This window comes from Budorcas taxicolor, chromosome 15 (assembly GCF_023091745.1).
Source record: "Budorcas taxicolor isolate Tak-1 chromosome 15, Takin1.1, whole genome shotgun sequence".
NCBI lineage: Eukaryota > Metazoa > Chordata > Mammalia > Artiodactyla > Bovidae > Budorcas > Budorcas taxicolor.
This window is the reverse complement of record NC_068924.1, coordinates 31,543,312-31,561,775: the sequence shown is the minus strand read 5'-3', so window position 1 is coordinate 31,561,775 and position 18,464 is coordinate 31,543,312. Positions and strand designations below refer to the sequence as shown.

Sequence of the window (18,464 nt, the reverse complement as noted above, 5' to 3'; positions counted from 1 at the left end):
AATGTCTCAAATTTTAGAGATTCTTGGGCACCCCAGGGATTCTCAGGGGGGTGGGGGTGGGAGAATATGCATGGGGGCCAGGCCATCTGCATTTTTAACCAGGGCCCTTGCTGATGCTGCCACGGGTGATCCTAAAACAACACTTCCAGGTGGTAGCCTAGCTCGTCTCACCTGGAACCTCCAGCTAACACCACTGACCTTGGAATCTAGTGGTCTGTCCGTCTGCTAAAGGAAGAAGTCAACACAACTACAATTTTGCCACCGATACCATGTAAATCAATAAGCCACACACAGAGGGGAGAGTTATAATAAAAGAACCAATAAGTTAATGTCCCCCAACCCCATCCCATGCTCCCAATAAAAAAGCCCAGTAGCCTAATCTTTCTACATTAGGCCAAGATTCGTTCAACTCTATTGTACATATGTTATATATCAAGCATTGTGCAAAATACTGGGTACCGTATCAGTGCAGCTCAGAGAGACATGGCCCCTGATCCTACCACTGGCCAGAAACAGTAATCACCATCGGCACTCGGCAAAGCAGCTCTGTCTGCAAAACAGACGGCTTTGAGGTCAGAAAGAAGAGTACAGAAAGCCCCAAATGGGATATATCTTATTCTTGGGTGTGAGATCGAGAAATAATAGGGATAAAGGAATGCAAGATAATGCTCTACCTCAGCCCCACTCGACTCCGTCTGTAAAAGAAATCTGGGAATCAGTCCTTGGGCCTTAAAATTAAGAAATTAAAATCACAGAAGGCACAAGCCCAAGAAACTAAAACAAAAAAGACCTATGAAGCACCACACAACTGGAGCTATCAGTCCTCAGGCCTGACCTCTCACCTCCGAGTTCCCAGCACATCCCAGCCCCAAGCAACTCAAGGATGCTTGTGCTCCTGGGCCGCTCTGTGTACATGTGCACATGTATGTGTGCGTAAAAGAAAGAGACAGGCAAGGCAGAAAGCAAATGATCCAGGGAGTGTCTCAAGGCAAACGCCCTGTCAGAAGAAAATCTGCCGTAGTTTAGTGGTTTTAAAAAACCTTGTTCAAGGTGTGTAATGGGGAACCCCTCTGGCCTTCAGCCTCTTGCCTCTTCTCTCCCGATTTCAACCTCACTCCCTGCTTTCCCTTTAGGGGGGGATCCTCTCTCCACCCTAGAACCTACCAAGGGGACTGACCTGGTTCTGCTTGGCCAGCTACCAATCATATAAATAAGTGAGAACCTGAAGGAAAACATGACATCTGGTTTTAGCCCTTAAGGTTTAACAGCAAAAAGAGTAACCTCCCAGGCACAAGGGAGACGGTCAGAGCCTGAGGTCAAGCAGGCACCAGCCGCAAAACGCATTACAAAAGCGAGCTCACCTCCCTCCAGCTAGAGCAGCCCAACTGACTCTTGGCCGGGCCTGGCTTTTTCCTTTACTCAAGGGGAAGTATGGTTGCAACTTGATACAGCTGCAAGGCAAGTCCCGTTAAATAATCAACTGTGGTTTTGAATGAGCAAGCCCTCCATTTCAGCATGTGGCTTCAACATATAAAATCAAGGAGAAGATTTTCCCAAAGGCTGAGAGTTAAGCTACTTACTGACAGCTGGAAGCTTAATTACTACTTTTCTTAGAGCATTAACTCCCACTAGCCAATAACTACACATTCTATTAGCCATGTAGATGAACATGTGTCCAAACCTCCCAAAGAAATCGGCCTGAGTTGAAGAGAATTCAGTAGTAGGATTAAAGAAAAAAGCCACTTAGCCTCATCCCCCCTTTCTGTCTTCTTCCATTGGGATTTCAAAGAAATGTGTGTTTGTCAAGGATGCCCAGACCAGGAAAAGACCAAATTCCTAGCGCACCCAGAGACCCTCTGAGTGGCTATATAAGTGTTCCCACCCCTTGACCTTTCAGAACCTTCCGGGCCCCTTGGGAAAGTCCATCTATGTCCAGCATCTACAATCAACCCCCACCCCCACATCTCTGCTTGTATGAACCCCTCTCCCAGCCTGATCCCAGAATGCCCAGCCTCAGAAAGGAAACACAAAAGCAGTTGAATCCTTAATGCTTTCAACTCACCACCACCTTGGTGGCAAACATGTACTTGTCCCGCAGCTGGAAGTCCCTCACTTCCTCCAGGATCACCTCCAGGTTCTCCCGAGACTGGAAGAAGTCTGTGCTTCGGAAAACTGTGGAATAGCCAGAGGGTTCGTGCCGTTCCACGTAGATGGTATTTGGCTTGTCGTAGGGATCGATTCCCCTGGAAGAAAAAACAAAGTGCTTGTCATCACCTCCACGCTGAGGCATGGAGGCCCTGCCATGCAGACCATCAGTGAGGACTCGGGGCCACTGTGGCAGCAGCTGCGAGTGTTTGCGGCTCTCTGTGCCACAAACCCGGCCCTTTGGTGGCTCCTTGGCTCGGGAAAGAGGGGAAGAAACTGCCACTTGTGCACAGTGTCTTCTGCCGGGTGGTTGTTCACAAGGCAGTCTGCGTTTCGCTCCAGGCAAGCCTGGGCTGTGCTGGAGTGAAGGGAACAGAAGGAAAAGTGAAAGGAAGTGTTTCAGAACCAGTGAACAACGAACTGCTTGCATGAGGCTGTCACCAAGCTTCTGGCCTCAAGCTGTGAACTGCAGAGGAATGAAGGAACGTTTGTCCCCAGGATGCTATGTCCTCAGTGGAACAGCTCTAGAGGAAACCACAGGAGGAACCGGTGACCCGCCCCCCCCCCCCCCCACCTTCTAACAGACGCTGCTCTTCCTGTCTGTCCCGTGCCGTTGTCACGAATCTGTGCAGCCAGCGTTCATCCGATCAGCGCAGGTTCACCTCCCACGAGGCTCCTTCACAAACTCTTTCTCGCACACGCTGATCTTCAGTAACGTAGGGCTCACCCCTCCCTCTGTGCTTCCGCCACACCATCCCCCTCTGCCCACATGCCCTCCGCATAGACACTGACCTGCACACCTAAATCCTACTCATCTTCTGAGGCCAAGTGCAAGTCCCCTTCTTCCAGGAAGCCCGCCCTCATGCCCTTCTCCCTTCTCCCAAAACTAACAATGCATCTCTGTAGCACTCAATTCCAAGTCTTTTTTATGAGTTTCAAACAAAGGTAGACACCTAGATTAAGTGGATTTTGGGATCAGACTCCTCACTTTATGCACAGTCTCATTTCTCTCCCACTGTATTACACTGTCCACCATGTTTCTATCTGAGCTTCCTAGACAGAGTACACATTCCTTCAAAGGCCAAGTCTTACACTTCTTTTGATCCTACCAAGTTCCTAGCTGCATTGATCTTTGCTGCAAGGATCCATGGACATGATACAGAAGCTCTTCCATACTGAAAACCGTAGAGTGATCATATCAAACTACTTCAGAGAAGAATCTCTGCACTGGTGTGCCCCCAAAGAAGGGCCCCAAGGGCAGCCTGGAAGGACAGCCAACCTGCCCGAGTTTCCTGACACGCACAAGAAACATGGAAGCCAGGAGGACCTTTCAGCAAGTGGGCAAAACAGCTGAAGACAACTGGAAGAGAGGGGCACACGAGGATGCAGTGGTGCCCAAGGAGAAGCAGAAGGACTCATTAATGTTAATCATTGCAAACGCCTCTGTACGGTCCTGTAGGCACGACGGCTCTCGGGATAATGAAGGCAATGACAAGAAATTCCTTCAAGGATGCATTGTCAAAAGCAAGTTTCCGGGACTTCCCTGGTGGTCCAGTGACTAAGACTCCGTGCTCCCAGTGTGGGGGTCCGGGGTGGGGACCCAGGTTCGAGCCCTGGTCAGAGAACTAGATCCCGCGTGCCACAACCAAGAGTTTGCATGCCGCAACTAAAAGATTCTGCGTATCAAGGGGGAAAAAGAGAGCAAGTTCCAAGGCAAGAAGGGAAGGAAAAGAAGAGAAAGGAGTGAGGAAAAGAGAGACGAAAACAAAAACAAACAGCCTTTCTTCCCATCGTGGGGCCCTACAATTTGGGGTCTTGGTTGGACACTAGAGAAACCAGCCTGTATCAACAAGAGAAACTCATGTTCATCAAAAGATGCTCTGTGTGCACAGTGGGATTGGGGTGGGGGAGGACATGTTCTCTTTCCACAATTAGAAGTACTGATTAAAGTACTTCCTCTACCCTAGAGGATATGCAAATTACAACACACAGGATATTTTTAAAAAGGCAGAGAGGAAGGGACCTTTATTCAGATATCTTGAGGCAGAGCTCATGCCTACTATACTTTCATAACCAAGACCAGCAGCCAACAGCTAGAGATGGAAAGAGCTGTGACTTTCATACCAATTCTCTTTCGTATTCCACATCTGAACCTCCCATTTCGGAGAGCTGCTCCCCCTACAAATTCTTGTCCTTGGAAATCACTGGCCTCCCACTTTCCAGGCTCACTGACCTGGACTTACTATTCTCTTTCCCCTCATTTGGAAATTCCAAGCCTTGCTCTGTGTCTGAGCACAGTCATTGGTCCTTGCCTGGCCTCCCCCGCCTCATAGCCCTTCTGGGATGCTGCAGGGGGCCATCTCGGGAACCCACCCCCATGGCTCATCCTCTGTCCCATCTTGCCAATCTCCAGCTCTGGATAACATGAATCACTGGTTTTTCCTCACTGCTGCTGCTCCCAGGCTGCCAAGCATTGTGAAACAAAGGGTGCCGTTATTCTCTGAGAGGTTAGCTTATGCACTCACCTATTACGGCGAGTCCTAGGCGAAAATCCCCCCAAATAGCCTGAAATTTCCTGACTCCAGACATGTAATTATCTACAATAAGCCAGGCCAGCCCTTTCCCCTAAGATAACTATCTGCATGTCTGCACAGACGCAGAAGGTACAACACAAATTCCCAGATGTGAAGTTTTTCTGTTTAATAATCCTGCTGGTTTGCCCTCTTAATATATGATTCTCTAAACTGAAAATAGAGCAATTTGTCCCTTTAAAGTTCAAAGAAAGCAAAAAAAAAAGTTTTAATGGTATTCCTTGGATTAAGGCTGTACTTGGATGAGATTGTGGTTATAATTTCACTGATTCTACAACCACTGCCCAAGGAAAATAATGAAAAAGTCAGAAACAGCTGCCTTCTGTAACAAGGAAGTCCACTAAAGATACTCAGCTCTAAGGACCCTCTCTGCTCTATCCTTCTTTATTGTCCTTAATCACTAGGGAAGAAATAAGAACTCACTGACATTCCTCTTCAAAGTGACAACAAAAAGATGCAGACAGGATCCACATCTCATGGGAGACAACATATAAAGAGGATAAAACTACATGTAAGAGAAAAAGGACAAACTGGGAAATACAAATGAACACATCCATAAAACCTATCTCATATCACAAAGGACCAATCTCAAATATGTAAAGAGCTCCTAGAAATCAATAATAAAGAGATGAACAATCCAATAGAAAAAGGGCTAAGGGCATGAACAGACATATCCCCAAAAAGAAGTAAAAGCGACCCTTACTTAGTTAAAAGATGTTCAAACTCATGCATAAAAAGAAAAATGCAGGGACTTGCCTGGCAGTCCAGTGGTTAGGATTTTGTGCTTCCAATGTAGGGTATGTGGGTTCAATTCCAATAGTGGATCTAGATTCCACATGCCACATGGTGTGGCCAAAAGACAAAAAAATTTTAAAAAGAAAGAAAAATGCATATTAAAATTAAACTGACACTAGAAGACTGACTGTGGAAAAAGGCACAATTCTATGTTGTTGAGAATGAGTGAACATTTTGACGCTTTCTATAGGAAATTTGGCAAAGTTATAATCTCAATGATCCATTCACCTGGGATATATCAGTGCAAAACTGACAGAAGTCCATGCCCTGTTGGAACTTTTATTCTATTGAAGAAAGACAAATAACAAGCATAATAAGAGTGTATTAAGATGTGATGAGTGCTACGCTAGAAAAGAACAGATCAGGCTACAGCAGATTGGGCCTGAGAGGGGCATAGTTGCAATTTTAATACGATCCTTAGGAAAGACCCCCATCTAGAAGGTTAGTCATTTGAGAAGACCTGAATGAGGTAGAGGAGCAAGTGTGTCTTCAGTAAAAGCTTTCCAGGCAGAGGAAAACGGCAAGTGCAGAAACCCCGTGGTAGGACTGGAGCTGGCATTTCATCTGAGAGAAACGAGACACAGCGAAGCGTTCGAAGCAGAAGAACATGATCTGACCTGGTTCTTTTTTAATATGTATGTATGTATGTATTTGACTGCATCAGGTCTTAGCTGCAGCATGCAGGATCCAGGATGCCTCATGTAGGATCTTTCTTTGCAGCACATGGACTCTGTAGTTGCAGCATGCAGGCTCCAGAGTGTGTGGGCTTAGCTGTCCCACAGCATGTGGGATCTTAGTTTCCCAACCAGGGATGGAACCCACTTCCCCTGTGTTGCAAGATGAATCCTTACCCACTGGACCACCAGGGAAGTCCCCTGATCTGACCTGTTTCTAACATGGCCATGCTCTGAGAATGTTAGAAGGACAAAAGCAGCAGCAGGAAGTCCAGCTGGATGACCAGCGAGTGACAGCAGTGGTCTGGAGGAAAGCAGTAGCTGGGGAGCGGGTCTTGCATATATACTCAAGGCAGAGCAACAGGCTTTCCTGATGGACTGAACGTGAAGCAGGAAACAACAGAGAATCCGGGATGACTTAGTTTTTGACCTGAGCACCTAGAAAGTGAAAAGGGGAAATGGAGAAGACCATACGAGTGGAGCCGATTAGGGGCAGCGAAGATCAAGAGGTAACAAGTTTACCAGGTGTGAGTGGCTTGACTTTCCTCACAGACCCTCCAAGTCCACTCCTGGGAATCTGTTCTACACATTCGTCTGCATATGCACAAATTGAAGACTACAGGGAGCTCCCTATATAGGATGGTCTACTGGTTAAGACTTCATGCTTTCACTGCCAAGGGGGCAGGTTCAATTCCTAGTCAGGGAGCTATGATCCCGCAGGCTGCATAGCACGGCCAAAAAAAAAAAAAAATCAAAAAACAACAAAACAAACAAACAAACAAAACCTTTTAAAAAAAAAAAGATTATATACACCATCTCGGTAATAGTAAAAGATTAGAAGTGACTAAAACCAGAAAAAACTGCTTCTTAAAGGGTAGTCATGTTAATTTCACTTTCCTTCTCAAAAATTGACAAAGGCTCCCCACTGCTTTCAGAATTCAGTCCAAATTCCTTTCTCAAGCCCTGCAGGTTCTGATACCAACATCCTTTTCTGAACTTCACCAAATACACTGTCCAAGGATAAGATTCAGAGTTCTCTGCCCAAGCACCACAGTGCTCATCTCTGCTATGAGCCATTCTGATCCCGTCTGGAATTCCTGTCCTGCACAGCCATGCCCTACCTGGTGAGCACATCCTGGATCAACGGTAACCTCCTCTGTAGAGCTGTCTGTGGTCCATCTGGAAGGACGATGACCCACCTCTGTCTTCTTGTGCTGTGTCTGTGGGACTTTGTGTTTCTTTCATGATGTGTGTTAATATGCACAAAAGGTCTTTCCTTTTCTCCTAAACTGCAATCTCCTTAATAACTATATCTATCAATTATTCAGCTTCTTACTCCCTAAAGCATCTGGCATGCTTTGTATTCAGCAGACATTCAAAAAATGTTATGAATGAACAAATGAGTTTTAGAGAAAAACCCCGACTTCTGATATGATGCTCTAAAAATGAAGGTATTTTAGAAATTATAATACATGCAAGAGCTTCAAGAGTCCCCTGGATTCCCTGATGGACTGGAAAATGCAAAGGTTCTGTCACTCCTCCCACAAGTTACGTTCCTTCCTCACCCCTATGGTGAGCCTGTTACACTTGCAGTTCTAATTCTTGGGCCTGGAATGTGTATTTCCTGAACCAGACACTTCACCTTGTTTGGAGAAGGGCAGATTCGCCCCGCATGGAGGAGCGAGAAGCTGAAGCAAAGAAACTATATAATTCTAATTTTTTAGATGGCATGACTTACCAAGAAACAGACTTCACATGTTCCTGAATCATGATCCAAGTCTGGCCAAAGTCATCTGATTTCCATAGCTGCAAAGACCAAAGCGACAAGTGGTCAGGATGCAAGAGGCACAACATACGATCCCTGAATGGCCTGGCCAGTACACACCATGGAAACCCCACCCTTCACAATATGCCACCTGTGAAGACAGGCAAGATCACCTTGGCCAGCTCGGTTACCCACGTGCCAGCAAGGGTGGGGAGGACAGGATAGATCACCTCTGTGCTCTTCTCCACAGTCACTAAGGTCTCAATGCCTTCGTATCGGAAGGAAGGAAAAACAAACGTGGCTTCTCCTCCTTTTACAGATTATCAGAAATTATACTGGCTTGGCCAAAAAGTTCATTTGGGTTTTTGGTGCCAGCTTACAGAAAAACCTGAATGAACTTTTTGGCCAATCCTACATGTTACTTAAGATCGTCAAGTGGCGGTTAAAGCAAAAAGATTAAACCCAGTACTTCTCATCTGAGAAACAATGTCTTTAAAAACCCACGCAGGCCACAGCGATGAGAGCTGAATGGAAAGGACTTTGGCTCAGGGCAGAATCAGAGCACCAAAGGGAGTCACCTGAGTACACAGGGTGTGGCCAGAAATTGACTTGCCCATCTCTGCAAAAGCCCCTCGACTTCCAAAGACAAAAACTGAGGGTTCCTGTGGTCCTGGGGACCAGGGAGTGAGAAACAGGAGGCCGAAAAGAACAATCATCCACCTATACTGGTAAACCAGCCCAGCCCAAGCTTGGGTTACTTCCTACGGCAAGTGAAGATTAAACAGGTCATGTTTTGGTTAAAACCTGCAAACAAACAGAATCGTTCCAAGGTTCCTCTGAGCACAGCCATTTGAAGCTCACTGTGAACCCAATCCCACAGGACTGACAGGTTTCACAGAATTATGCCAGATCAATACTCTTGACATGGGAAGTTTCAACCTTGAGACAGAAACTTACCTGGGCTCTCTTCTCATCTCTCACCTTTCCTTCAAACTTGCTTAAAGGAGGAAAATGCACACGTTTATATTACACGCATATGTGTGTGCCCACACACACACAGGGAGAATATTTAAGTTAATGGTAACATCAAATAAGTGTTTCCCTGGCAGCTCAGTGGTAAAGACTCTGCCTGCAATGCAGGAGACGTGGGTTCGATCCCTGATCCAGGAAGAACTGCTGGAAAAGGAAATGGCAACCCACTTCAGTATTATTGTCTGGACAAAGAACCCTGGCGGGCTATAGTCCATGGGGTTGGAAAAGGGTCAGACAAATTTAGCGACTAAACAACAACATCATCAACTAAATGACAGGCGTGGGCAGTATGCTGAAGGCCGAGGATGGGAAAGACAGAACAGAAATTCAACAAGAGGTCCCAGCAGAACTGCCATCAGCCTTCTCTACCTAGCTCTCTGATCCCATTCCAGAGCCCCAATCTATGCCCAGGACTAAAAGACTTGCCCGAGCAGTGAGAAGGGCCTGATGTATAACTAACAGGGCCACTGAGGGGTGTCACTCCCTGGCCGGGACGCAAACCAAGAGCTCCAGGGGGATATATTTTTCTGTAGCCGTGGGAAGTGAAATGGTAGCTGCACAGGTCACCCAAAGGACAGGCGAACCACCCGGGCAGAATAGAAACCTCTGGAAGCACTACCTGACTGCATTCCCGAAGCTCTCTTACCTGCTTGTTGGGGTGAGACCTGTCAAAGCCCAGGAGAAGGTTGGAGGCCTTGCTGTGCAGGAGGAGGTCGGCTGCCCGGAATGGGATAGAGAAGCCTTGGATGGTGTTGCAGAAGTCGAACGTGGTCCAGAGGTACTGAGCATAAGCATCTGTGAAAATGTACTGCAAGGAAAGGAGAGGGGCTCAGAGCAGGCCTGGCCAGGCCTCTGATGCCCCCTCCTCAACCCAGTTTGAGTCCCCATGCAAGCAAGGGCCGGGGTGGTGCCCTTGAATGTGGCTTTCTTGCCATCTGCTGCCAGTGAAGAGACTCTGGTGTACACAACACAAGGTTTGGCAAAGGAAGGGTGTGAACAGGCCAAAGTGAACCCAGACGGTGCTCCTGTTTATCCAGGTAATAAAGCTAATCAAGCCTTTCCATCCTTTCTTTCCAGCGACTTGGCCTTTCTCACTCTTCAGCGGGGTCACCAGTCTTGGTCAGAGGGTTGCTCTCCAGACTGGCTACACGTGGACCGGCCTGCTCACCATCCGTGCATACTCTGACAGGCCTTTCCGGAAGGATACCCGACATCACGCCCACCCAGGAAGCTGAGCTTCCCCGTCGTGCCTCGGTGCCAGGTGACAGGGCAGCTCTGAGGACTCAGCTGCACTCGGGCTGGCAGACCCACCCTGCGGACCAGTGGGCGAGCAGGGGCTCAGCTTATTTTGCTGCGACATGGGTGAGCGACTCTGAACATGTCTGGCTGGAAAGGGACCGCCAGCCTAAAGAGTTCTCTAGGGGAAAGGACCAAAGCAATTCCACTGAAGAAATGTGCCCCGAATATTCCCCACGGACCAGATGCCGGAGGTACCCCAGAGAAAACAGATGATGCTTCCTCTTAAGCACCTTCCAGCCTGATGTGGGAGAGAGCCATGCCCATAGCCAGCTCCAGTTCAAGGGGAAATGAGAGTAACTGAGAAACCAAAGACAGAGTCCTGAGACAGCACAGGCCACAGATGAGCTGCGGTTTGGGGAACAGGACGTAACTCCACGTAAGATTTAGGCCTCATAGTGCAGGCAAGACTCCCACAGGGAAGGAACACGCCGCGGCCAGGGCAGTTTGACCTGGAGAACCAAAGAGGAGGGGAAACACAGCACTGGCATGACGACAGTCTTGAGGCCCCAAGGGGAACGTCAGGGAATGAGGCTGGCCGCCCCGGAAGGTGGCTGGGCCTGCGTGTGCGTGCGTGCGCGCACACACACACACACACACACACATGCGCGCGCGCGGCTGGAGGGCAGCCCCGCTCTCAGGAGCACAGCGCGGCTCCAAGGCCGACTCTGAACCAAACCTAGAGCCAAGGGACCCAGCGCCACCACTACCGGCCAGCCAGCCAGGGACATCCCAGAAATCAACGATGCACGGGAATCAGGCCAAGGACTCGCTCCCTAGTGGAGCCCACCTGCTCCAGACCCTGCTTCAGCTCAGAACCCGTTCAGCACTCAAGAGCCCCAGCCTGCAGGAACACGCCGCGCTTGTCTGCACGTGGCTGCCATAGGTTCCGGCTCCTGTTCCCTCCCGCTTGCTCCCCACATCCAGGCTGAAAACTCCCCGGGCATCTGTTTTATGTGTTGTCTCCTCCACAGCATCTAATGTCAAACTCCAGACTCTGAAGAAGCCTAATTAAACCTCACTCTAAAGGATAATAAACGCTGTGAGAGCAGAAACTATCCGCATCAAAAGCACAGTGATAAAAAACAATGATGACCCTAAAAGGACCATCATAATTTGAGGTATAGAAGTGTCCCCCCCTGCTAGAAATGACATAGCCCATCTTCCTGCTCAGAAACCGCCTTGGTTACTGGGGGAGGGAGTGTTCTCTCAGTTTCAAAAGTTTTCTCCAGAAGCACCCATCAAAAGGCTGCTTGCAGTTTCACATCTGAAGACCTGGCAGTCACACGCCTGGTCACGATGTTCATAACAGCTCCAGTTTGTCAAGGGCACTGGGTCTGTACCAGGAAGCAGGCTGAACGTTCGCACACCTTGCCTCCTTTCACCCTCAGAGTGCCCACAGCACCTCCAGGCCATGAGAGTGTTATTTCCTCTCTTACTAAGGAGGACATGGATGCTGAGAGCGGTCAGCCCCCTGAGATGACTAGGGGGCAGCAGCACACACATCAGTGTCCGGCTGGTTCATCAATCCTCACCACTCTCCTTCCAACAACCTAGAGCCTGTTATACAGAGTGAAGGACCTCAGAAAGAGAAGAACAAGCATCGTATACTAACACGTATATATGGAATCTAGAAATATGGTACCAGTAGACCTACGGTCAGGGCAGCAGTGGAGACACAGACATAGAGAACAGACTTCTGGAAACAGATGGGGCGGAAGAAGAAGAAGGTGAGATGAATGGAGAGCGCAGCATGGAAACAGGTACGCTGCTGCTGCTGCTAAGTCACTTCAGTCGTGTCCGACTGCGCGGCCCCATAGACGGCAGCCCACCAGGCTCCTCCCTCCCTGGGATTCTCTTACGCTACCATATGTAAAACAGACGGCCAACGGGAATTTGCTGCAGGACTCAGGGAGCTCAAACCAAGGCTCTGTACCAACCTACAGGGGTGGGATGGGGAGGGAGGTGGCAGAGGTTCGAGAGAGAGGGGACATATGTATTCGTGTGTGTGCTAAGTCGCTTCAGTCGTTTCCGACTCTCCGTGACTGTAGCCTGCCAGGCTCCTCTGTGGGGTTCTCCAGGCAAGAACACTGGAGTGGGCTGCTGTGCCCTCCTCCAGGGGATCTTCCCAACCCAGGGATCAAACCTGCGGCTCCTGCATTGCAGGCGGCTTCTTTACCGCTGAGCCACTGGGGAAGCCTGGACATACACATATACCCATGGTTAATTCATGTTGATGCATGGCAGAAACCGACACAATACTGTAAAGCAATTATCCTTCAATTAAAAATAAATAAATTTTTTTTAAAGGCAGGCTTCCCAAATTGAACCCATAGGTCTCAGCCTGGACTGCTAGGGGCAGTGATGCACCTCCTCTCTTACTCCACTCTCAGGCTGCCCTGGAAACCCTCTTGCCTTCTGGATACTGCCTCATCAACGCTCCACACCCCACCCCTGCCCATCTGTCTCTGCTTCTCTCTCGCCAGCTCCTGTCGTCTTCGGCTCCTTGCCCTTGGGTGACCTCCTTGACTCCCTCCATCCTTGGCTACGACCTTGGTTTACGGTTCATCCTCCCACAAAGCTTCTGCCACTGCCTCCAAAAGCATGCTTTCCGAGACCCTCAAATCCCCACCTCCACCCTGACATCTCCCGGAAGAGTCTATTTCAGGTCCTTCTTGTACCTTCTCAGCACCTCCATCCGGATGTGCCAAATACTCCACTCTGTCCAACACCAAATTCTTTGCCGCCTTCCCCCAAAACCCACTTCTCCCTCCACACATCCCACGTCCGGTCCACGTGACCCCTTGCACAGTCCCAGCACGCACCCGAGGCTTCTTTCCCACTGCCTTCCTCTGGCCCTCCCTCTCAAGCAGTCGCCCACCCTCTTATGCTTTCCTCTAAAATGTTTTTCACCATGAGTGCCTTCCTCTCTCTTCCCAGGACTCCTAGTGTGGCCTGCGGCCCCACTAGACACTCCGAGGAAACTGGGGGTCGGCACTGGGTGTTATTCATCCTCCTGGCTTCCAGGACCAGCAGGGAGTGAGACACTTAGAGGGTGATCCTCGGTTTGGTCGGATGACTAGGCAACTTCATGCCTAGGCTAGTCATGGGCTCCCTTGCTGACCCTTCTCTACTCTTGCCCGTCCAGACCATCCTGCAGCTGTCGGCAGACACATGTTCAGAAGAGATAGTATTCACAGTAACTCCCCACCCCGGACCACTCCACGGCTCCCTCCAGTCCTCCAGGCAGAAGGCAAGCTGCTCCCTCTTCAGATGGGACCCCAATGACATCACAAAGCCATTCAGTGCAAACTCTCCCCTCCTCACCTGCAGGGAAACCATATTTGGCATCCTGAAGCCTCTGCCCATGCCCTTCTCCTCCCCAAGAGCTCCCACCAGCCCTGCTCCAGCTACAGAAACTGTGCCCATCTCTGAGGCTCCAGGCCTAATCCCGAGCACCCGCGAAGCCTTCACGTCTCTGGTCCCACCTCACTCGATCCCCAGCTCTAGTGAACAGCAGCTTCCATTCTGCCCTTAGGCACATGTGCCTCCTACTGTGAAGTAACCTTATCATGTGTGCACAGAACATCCCACTCTGCTTTCAGTCCTGGGACTGCCTGGCTTTCAGGTCTGCTCAGGTGACCCCATGGATTGGCCAGCAGAGTTGACCTACTAGGCAAGTGCTTCCTGAGCTGGGCAACTTCAGGAGCATTCTCACCTCCTGGTCTGTCTGCAATCACTTAATGTTCCAGAGGTGCTTCATCCTTTAGCTTAAAGCTACATTTCCTCCTGAAATACAAAGACCTCAGAAATAAAACAAAAGACAGTACAGAATTCATCTCTGTGTCAGCATAAGTGACTCTCTCTGGTTCTGAGTGGAGAAACCAAGAGCACAGTCAGAGGAGGCATGAAGGGACATACCCCCAGGAGGTGGGAACCAAGGGAAAGAGACAGCACAGTTCACACTCTCCCCCAGGACCACCCTCTGGATAAAGACAGGACCAGCTCTCGCATCAGTGGAGGCTGAGAAACCCGACTGCACGTCCAGTGACCTTAAAAGAGCCCAGACACGTCTGGCCACTGCTGACTGGTCTCGGGTTCCTCCAGAAGCTGGTGGAACTGCCAGGTGGTCAGAGGCACACGTTGGTCCAGGCGTCAGCACATGGGACCACGAAGAAGGAAGTAGGATGGCGGGCCGGTTTGAAAATAGACCCAAACTCTCACATGACCCCACAGCCGCTCCATTTGCCTAAAGCAACACCATCTTTCCCCTTCCGCAGGCCACACACCCCCACCAGACTTTCGTGTTCCCTTTCGTGACATCTTGACCTTTCCTAGCAGCTGTTAACAGTCATTTCAACCAGTTTCAATTGCCCTCGGTGGCAGCCACAGTGAAAACATTTGTGAACAGGTGACTTGCCAGGACCTAGCACCTTTCGGGGGTTGGAGTGGGGGGAGCAAAGCACTTAGACCTGGGTGATGTTTCTCAGGAAGGGGCAGGTCTGGAGGGGGCGATCTGCCTTCCAAGGCACAAAGGCAAAAGTAAGTGAAGTCATCAGCACAGTTAGAGTCACTTCCTCCCTGAGAGGTCCGAGGAGGGGTAACAGCCTCCTCTGGGCAATCAGGAACCCCATGCCTAACCTCACTGAGCCTGCTCCAGGCCACAGGTCCAACCGCCAACAAGTCCTCCAAGGAGGCAGCCCTCTGCACCAACTCCAAACCATCCCCGGCTCAGCCCCAGAAGTCTGAGCAGCCCTGCCCTTCAGGGGACAGCTCTGAGGTCGCAGGCCCACTGCTAGCACCTCACCCGCAGCCCGTGGAGCTCCTTCACTGCAACCATCCCCCGGTTCTCCTCCTGTCTCGCCCCAAGGCCCTGAGCTCTGCCCTGCTCCTTCTGCTCCAAAGGCCCCAGATCCTCTTCCTGCACTAACCCCGACACCCCACCCCGCAAGCCCACAATCTTTCCTGTGTTCTGACTCTTCCGATGGGTGGACTTAGCAGGTTGCTCACCACAACCTGAGACAAGCAGGAAGGGAGACAAGCCTGCTCACAGACAGCTGTGCCCTGCGGCTGAGGTGACGAGGGCATGAGATAGGGCTGAAAACAGAGACTCTATGGGGATAACTAGGCAGCTTCAAGGCCACGACTGCAGCAAGAGTTAATTTTGGGACACAGCTTCCCTGGCGGCTCAGATGGTAAAGAGTCTGCCTGCAATGTGGGAGACCTGGGTTCAATCCCTGAGTCAGGAAAATCCCCTCGAGAAGGAAATGGCAACCCACTCCAGTCTTCTTGCCTGGAGAGTTCCATGGACAGAGGAGCCTGGTGGGCTACAGTCCATGGGGTCACAAGGAGTCGAACACGACTGAGCAACTAATACACACTAACACTTCCCTGGTGGTTCAGTGGTAAAAGAATCCGCCTGCCAGTGCAGGAGACACAGGTTCAATCCCTGGTCCAGGAAGATCCCCTGGAGAAGGAAATGGCAACCCGCTCCAGTACTCTTGCCTGGGAAATCCTGTGGACCGAGGAGCCTGGTGGGCTACAGTCCATGAGGTCACAAAGAGACACGACTTAGTGACTAAACAAAAACAACTTTGGGACAATGTATAATAATAACAATAGTAATAACTACTAGATACATACAACCTATCCCAAGGGTTGTATGATTCTTGTGAGGCGGGGGGCACACAGATGGATCCACAGGAGATGCAGCCAGGGAAGGGAGCTGGACCCTGGGGCAGGGCTCCTCAATCACTCAAGGTACTGGGAATCCGCAGCCCCCGGCCTGCCTGGCCCCAGTGCAGTGGGGCAGGGCACAGGGAGCCAGCTCCCTTCAACACCCTTCTGTGCTCTTCTCCAGGATGCTCTGCCACCCTGGAGTCAGGTTAGAGGGGCATCTGTCCTAACTGCCCCTCAGCTTTGAGATTATCTTGCAGGGGGCTTCCCTGGGTGGCTAAGATGGTAAAGAACCTGCCTGCAACGCAAGGATCAGCAGGCAAGGCTGATCTCAACTAGAGGGTACCAGTAATAACTATTCAAGTGGTTTAAAAAAAAAAAAAAAAACTGCTATGACTTCCTTGGAGGTCCAGTGGTTAAGACTCCATACTTCCAGTGCAGGAGTTGTGGGTTTGATCCCTGGTCAGGGAGTTAAGATCCCACATGCCCCGTAGCCAAGAAACCAAAAACAGAAAACAGAAGCAATATTACAACCAAATTCAACAAAGACTTTAAAAATGAGCCATATCAAAAAAAATCTTTAAAAAAAATATTGCTTCCTGCTATACAGCAGAGATTAACACAACACTGTAAATCAACTATACTTCAATTTTTTAAATAAAATAATTAAAATACAATTGCTTCTTGCTGTACAGTTGAGACTGGCACAACAAACACTGTAAATCGACTAAAATTCAATTTAAAAAAGAAATTAAATAAAAACACAATTGCTTCTGTTAGTAAACAGCCCATTTAAACCCATGAGAGGCCCCGTCTAAAGTCCCAGTGGCCTTGCCCCTTCCCCAGGACCTGCCCACAATCCAGCAACTGAAAGGTTAATGCCTGGCTCAGCAGGGTGGCCTTCAGGACCCAGCTCCCTTCAGATCCAGTCTGTTCTGATTGGTCAGTGCCCTTCCAGTGGCTAAATATTTTGAATACAGTCCCTGCTCACAGACCACAGGCAACCTGAGAAGCCAGCGCTGAGGGGGAGGTGGGGGGTGTGTAGAGGAGGGGGGCAGGGGACCTGGTCAGAGGACCCTGTGGATTTCTCACTCTCCTTTCTTCATGGATGAACAAAAAGCAGCAGCTACCCACTCCTGCACTTTTGCTGCTAAGGAGCTAGTTTTTCAGTATCCTTTGAAGCAGCCATCCACCGTATCCTGGGAATGAGTGGGGATCACTAGAGTGGGGAAGAAAGCAACCACAGACAAGCCTGCGAGCTAAAGCTACCTAACCAGAAGGCTGCCTGACCCCTGCACACACACCCCTCTTCCTTCCTGGGGCCCAAAGCAATCTCAAGTCAAGGCTTCCTCCAAACCAAATTGCCCAGCTACCACTGTAGGACCACAGCCCCGGGCCAGCCAGCTGGGAAAGCAAGTCAGGAGCACCAGCAGTATCAGCTGCCCTGGTTTTCCTTTCTAGACCCAGTATAGGTGGGAGGGAAGGCAGTGCACATACACAAACACACGTGTGTGCACACACTAGTGATGCCCATAAAACCAAGACTTTGGCAGCCGCCCTGGAAGACCTAGATTAGACCTCAGTGCAAGTCCCGGTGGATCCGGGTTTTTGCCACCTATGAGTCAGGCAATTTGTTTGGCAGCTGGCAGATTTTCTGTGCTTTAACCTGCCTTTGTTTGTCTAGAAATCGTGCCTGGCCAGGAACCCAGCCTGCTTGATTATGCACAGTCCCGCCCTGAGAGTGACTTTCTGTCACCGACTCCCAGGTGAGCAGAGAAACAGCCCTCAGACAGCAGCCACGCTGCAAAGATGCCCCAAGAGCCCCGCCTCCCAGCCGCCTCTAGCCAGCCAGCCCTACACAGTCACAGGGGGTGACATCCTTACACGCTTGTTGTCCGCAGGGCTGTGGTAGAACTGGGCGATCACAGCTTCGCTGCTGTTCCCCTCGCCGAAGTTCAGCTTCTCTGAGATTCTCTTGAATGACCTTCCGTAGTCGTAGGACACGTACACCTGGAGGAGAAGGCGAGAAGGAAGAAAAGGATCAGCGAGAGATGCGGCAGGAGGGCGGCTCCATCTCCGCCTGCAAATGCGCCCCCCCGGCATCCTGCATGCAGGTCCTGACGGGTCCCCGATACCACGAAATCACAGACGTGAAGACAACCCACAGAGAAGCAGCAGTCGACCTCTGCGTCTGTCCCCGAGCTGGTGGCCTCTTTTCTGAGGCCACGATGATTCCCTGGAGGGGAGACGTGTGGACAGAAACCATGATAAGCTCCTCACCACGGCCAGGCTGAGTGTTTTAACAAATTACATCCAGAGGCCCAGACCGGAGAATGTGGTTGACTGAGGGGAAGGGATTGAGAATTTGTTTTGCCATCTGTTGAAATGTCCCCAAAAGGTAATCTAATTCTCATCCCTCTGCTGGGAAGTTTTGTCCTTACAGCATTCCAGAAGAGTTTAAAAAAAAAAAAAAAAAAAACAACCCTCTTA

At 50.0% G+C, this 18,464-nt stretch overlaps 1 protein-coding gene across 1 annotated transcript in view; it reads right to left on the bottom strand.

The window, feature by feature from the left end:
- The window catches only part of SORL1 (sortilin related receptor 1), a 162,350-nt gene that overhangs the window by 119,553 nt on the left and 24,333 nt on the right, over nt 1–18,464 (bottom strand). The window contains exons 3-6 of the mRNA XM_052652557.1: nt 17,859–17,984; nt 9,649–9,810; nt 7,944–8,011; nt 2,063–2,243 (exon numbers count right to left, since the gene is read on the bottom strand). Of these exons, the coding sequence (XP_052508517.1) occupies nt 2,063–2,243; nt 7,944–8,011; nt 9,649–9,810; nt 17,859–17,984 (537 nt within the window). The remainder of the gene's footprint in view (nt 1–2,062; nt 2,244–7,943; nt 8,012–9,648; nt 9,811–17,858; nt 17,985–18,464) is intronic.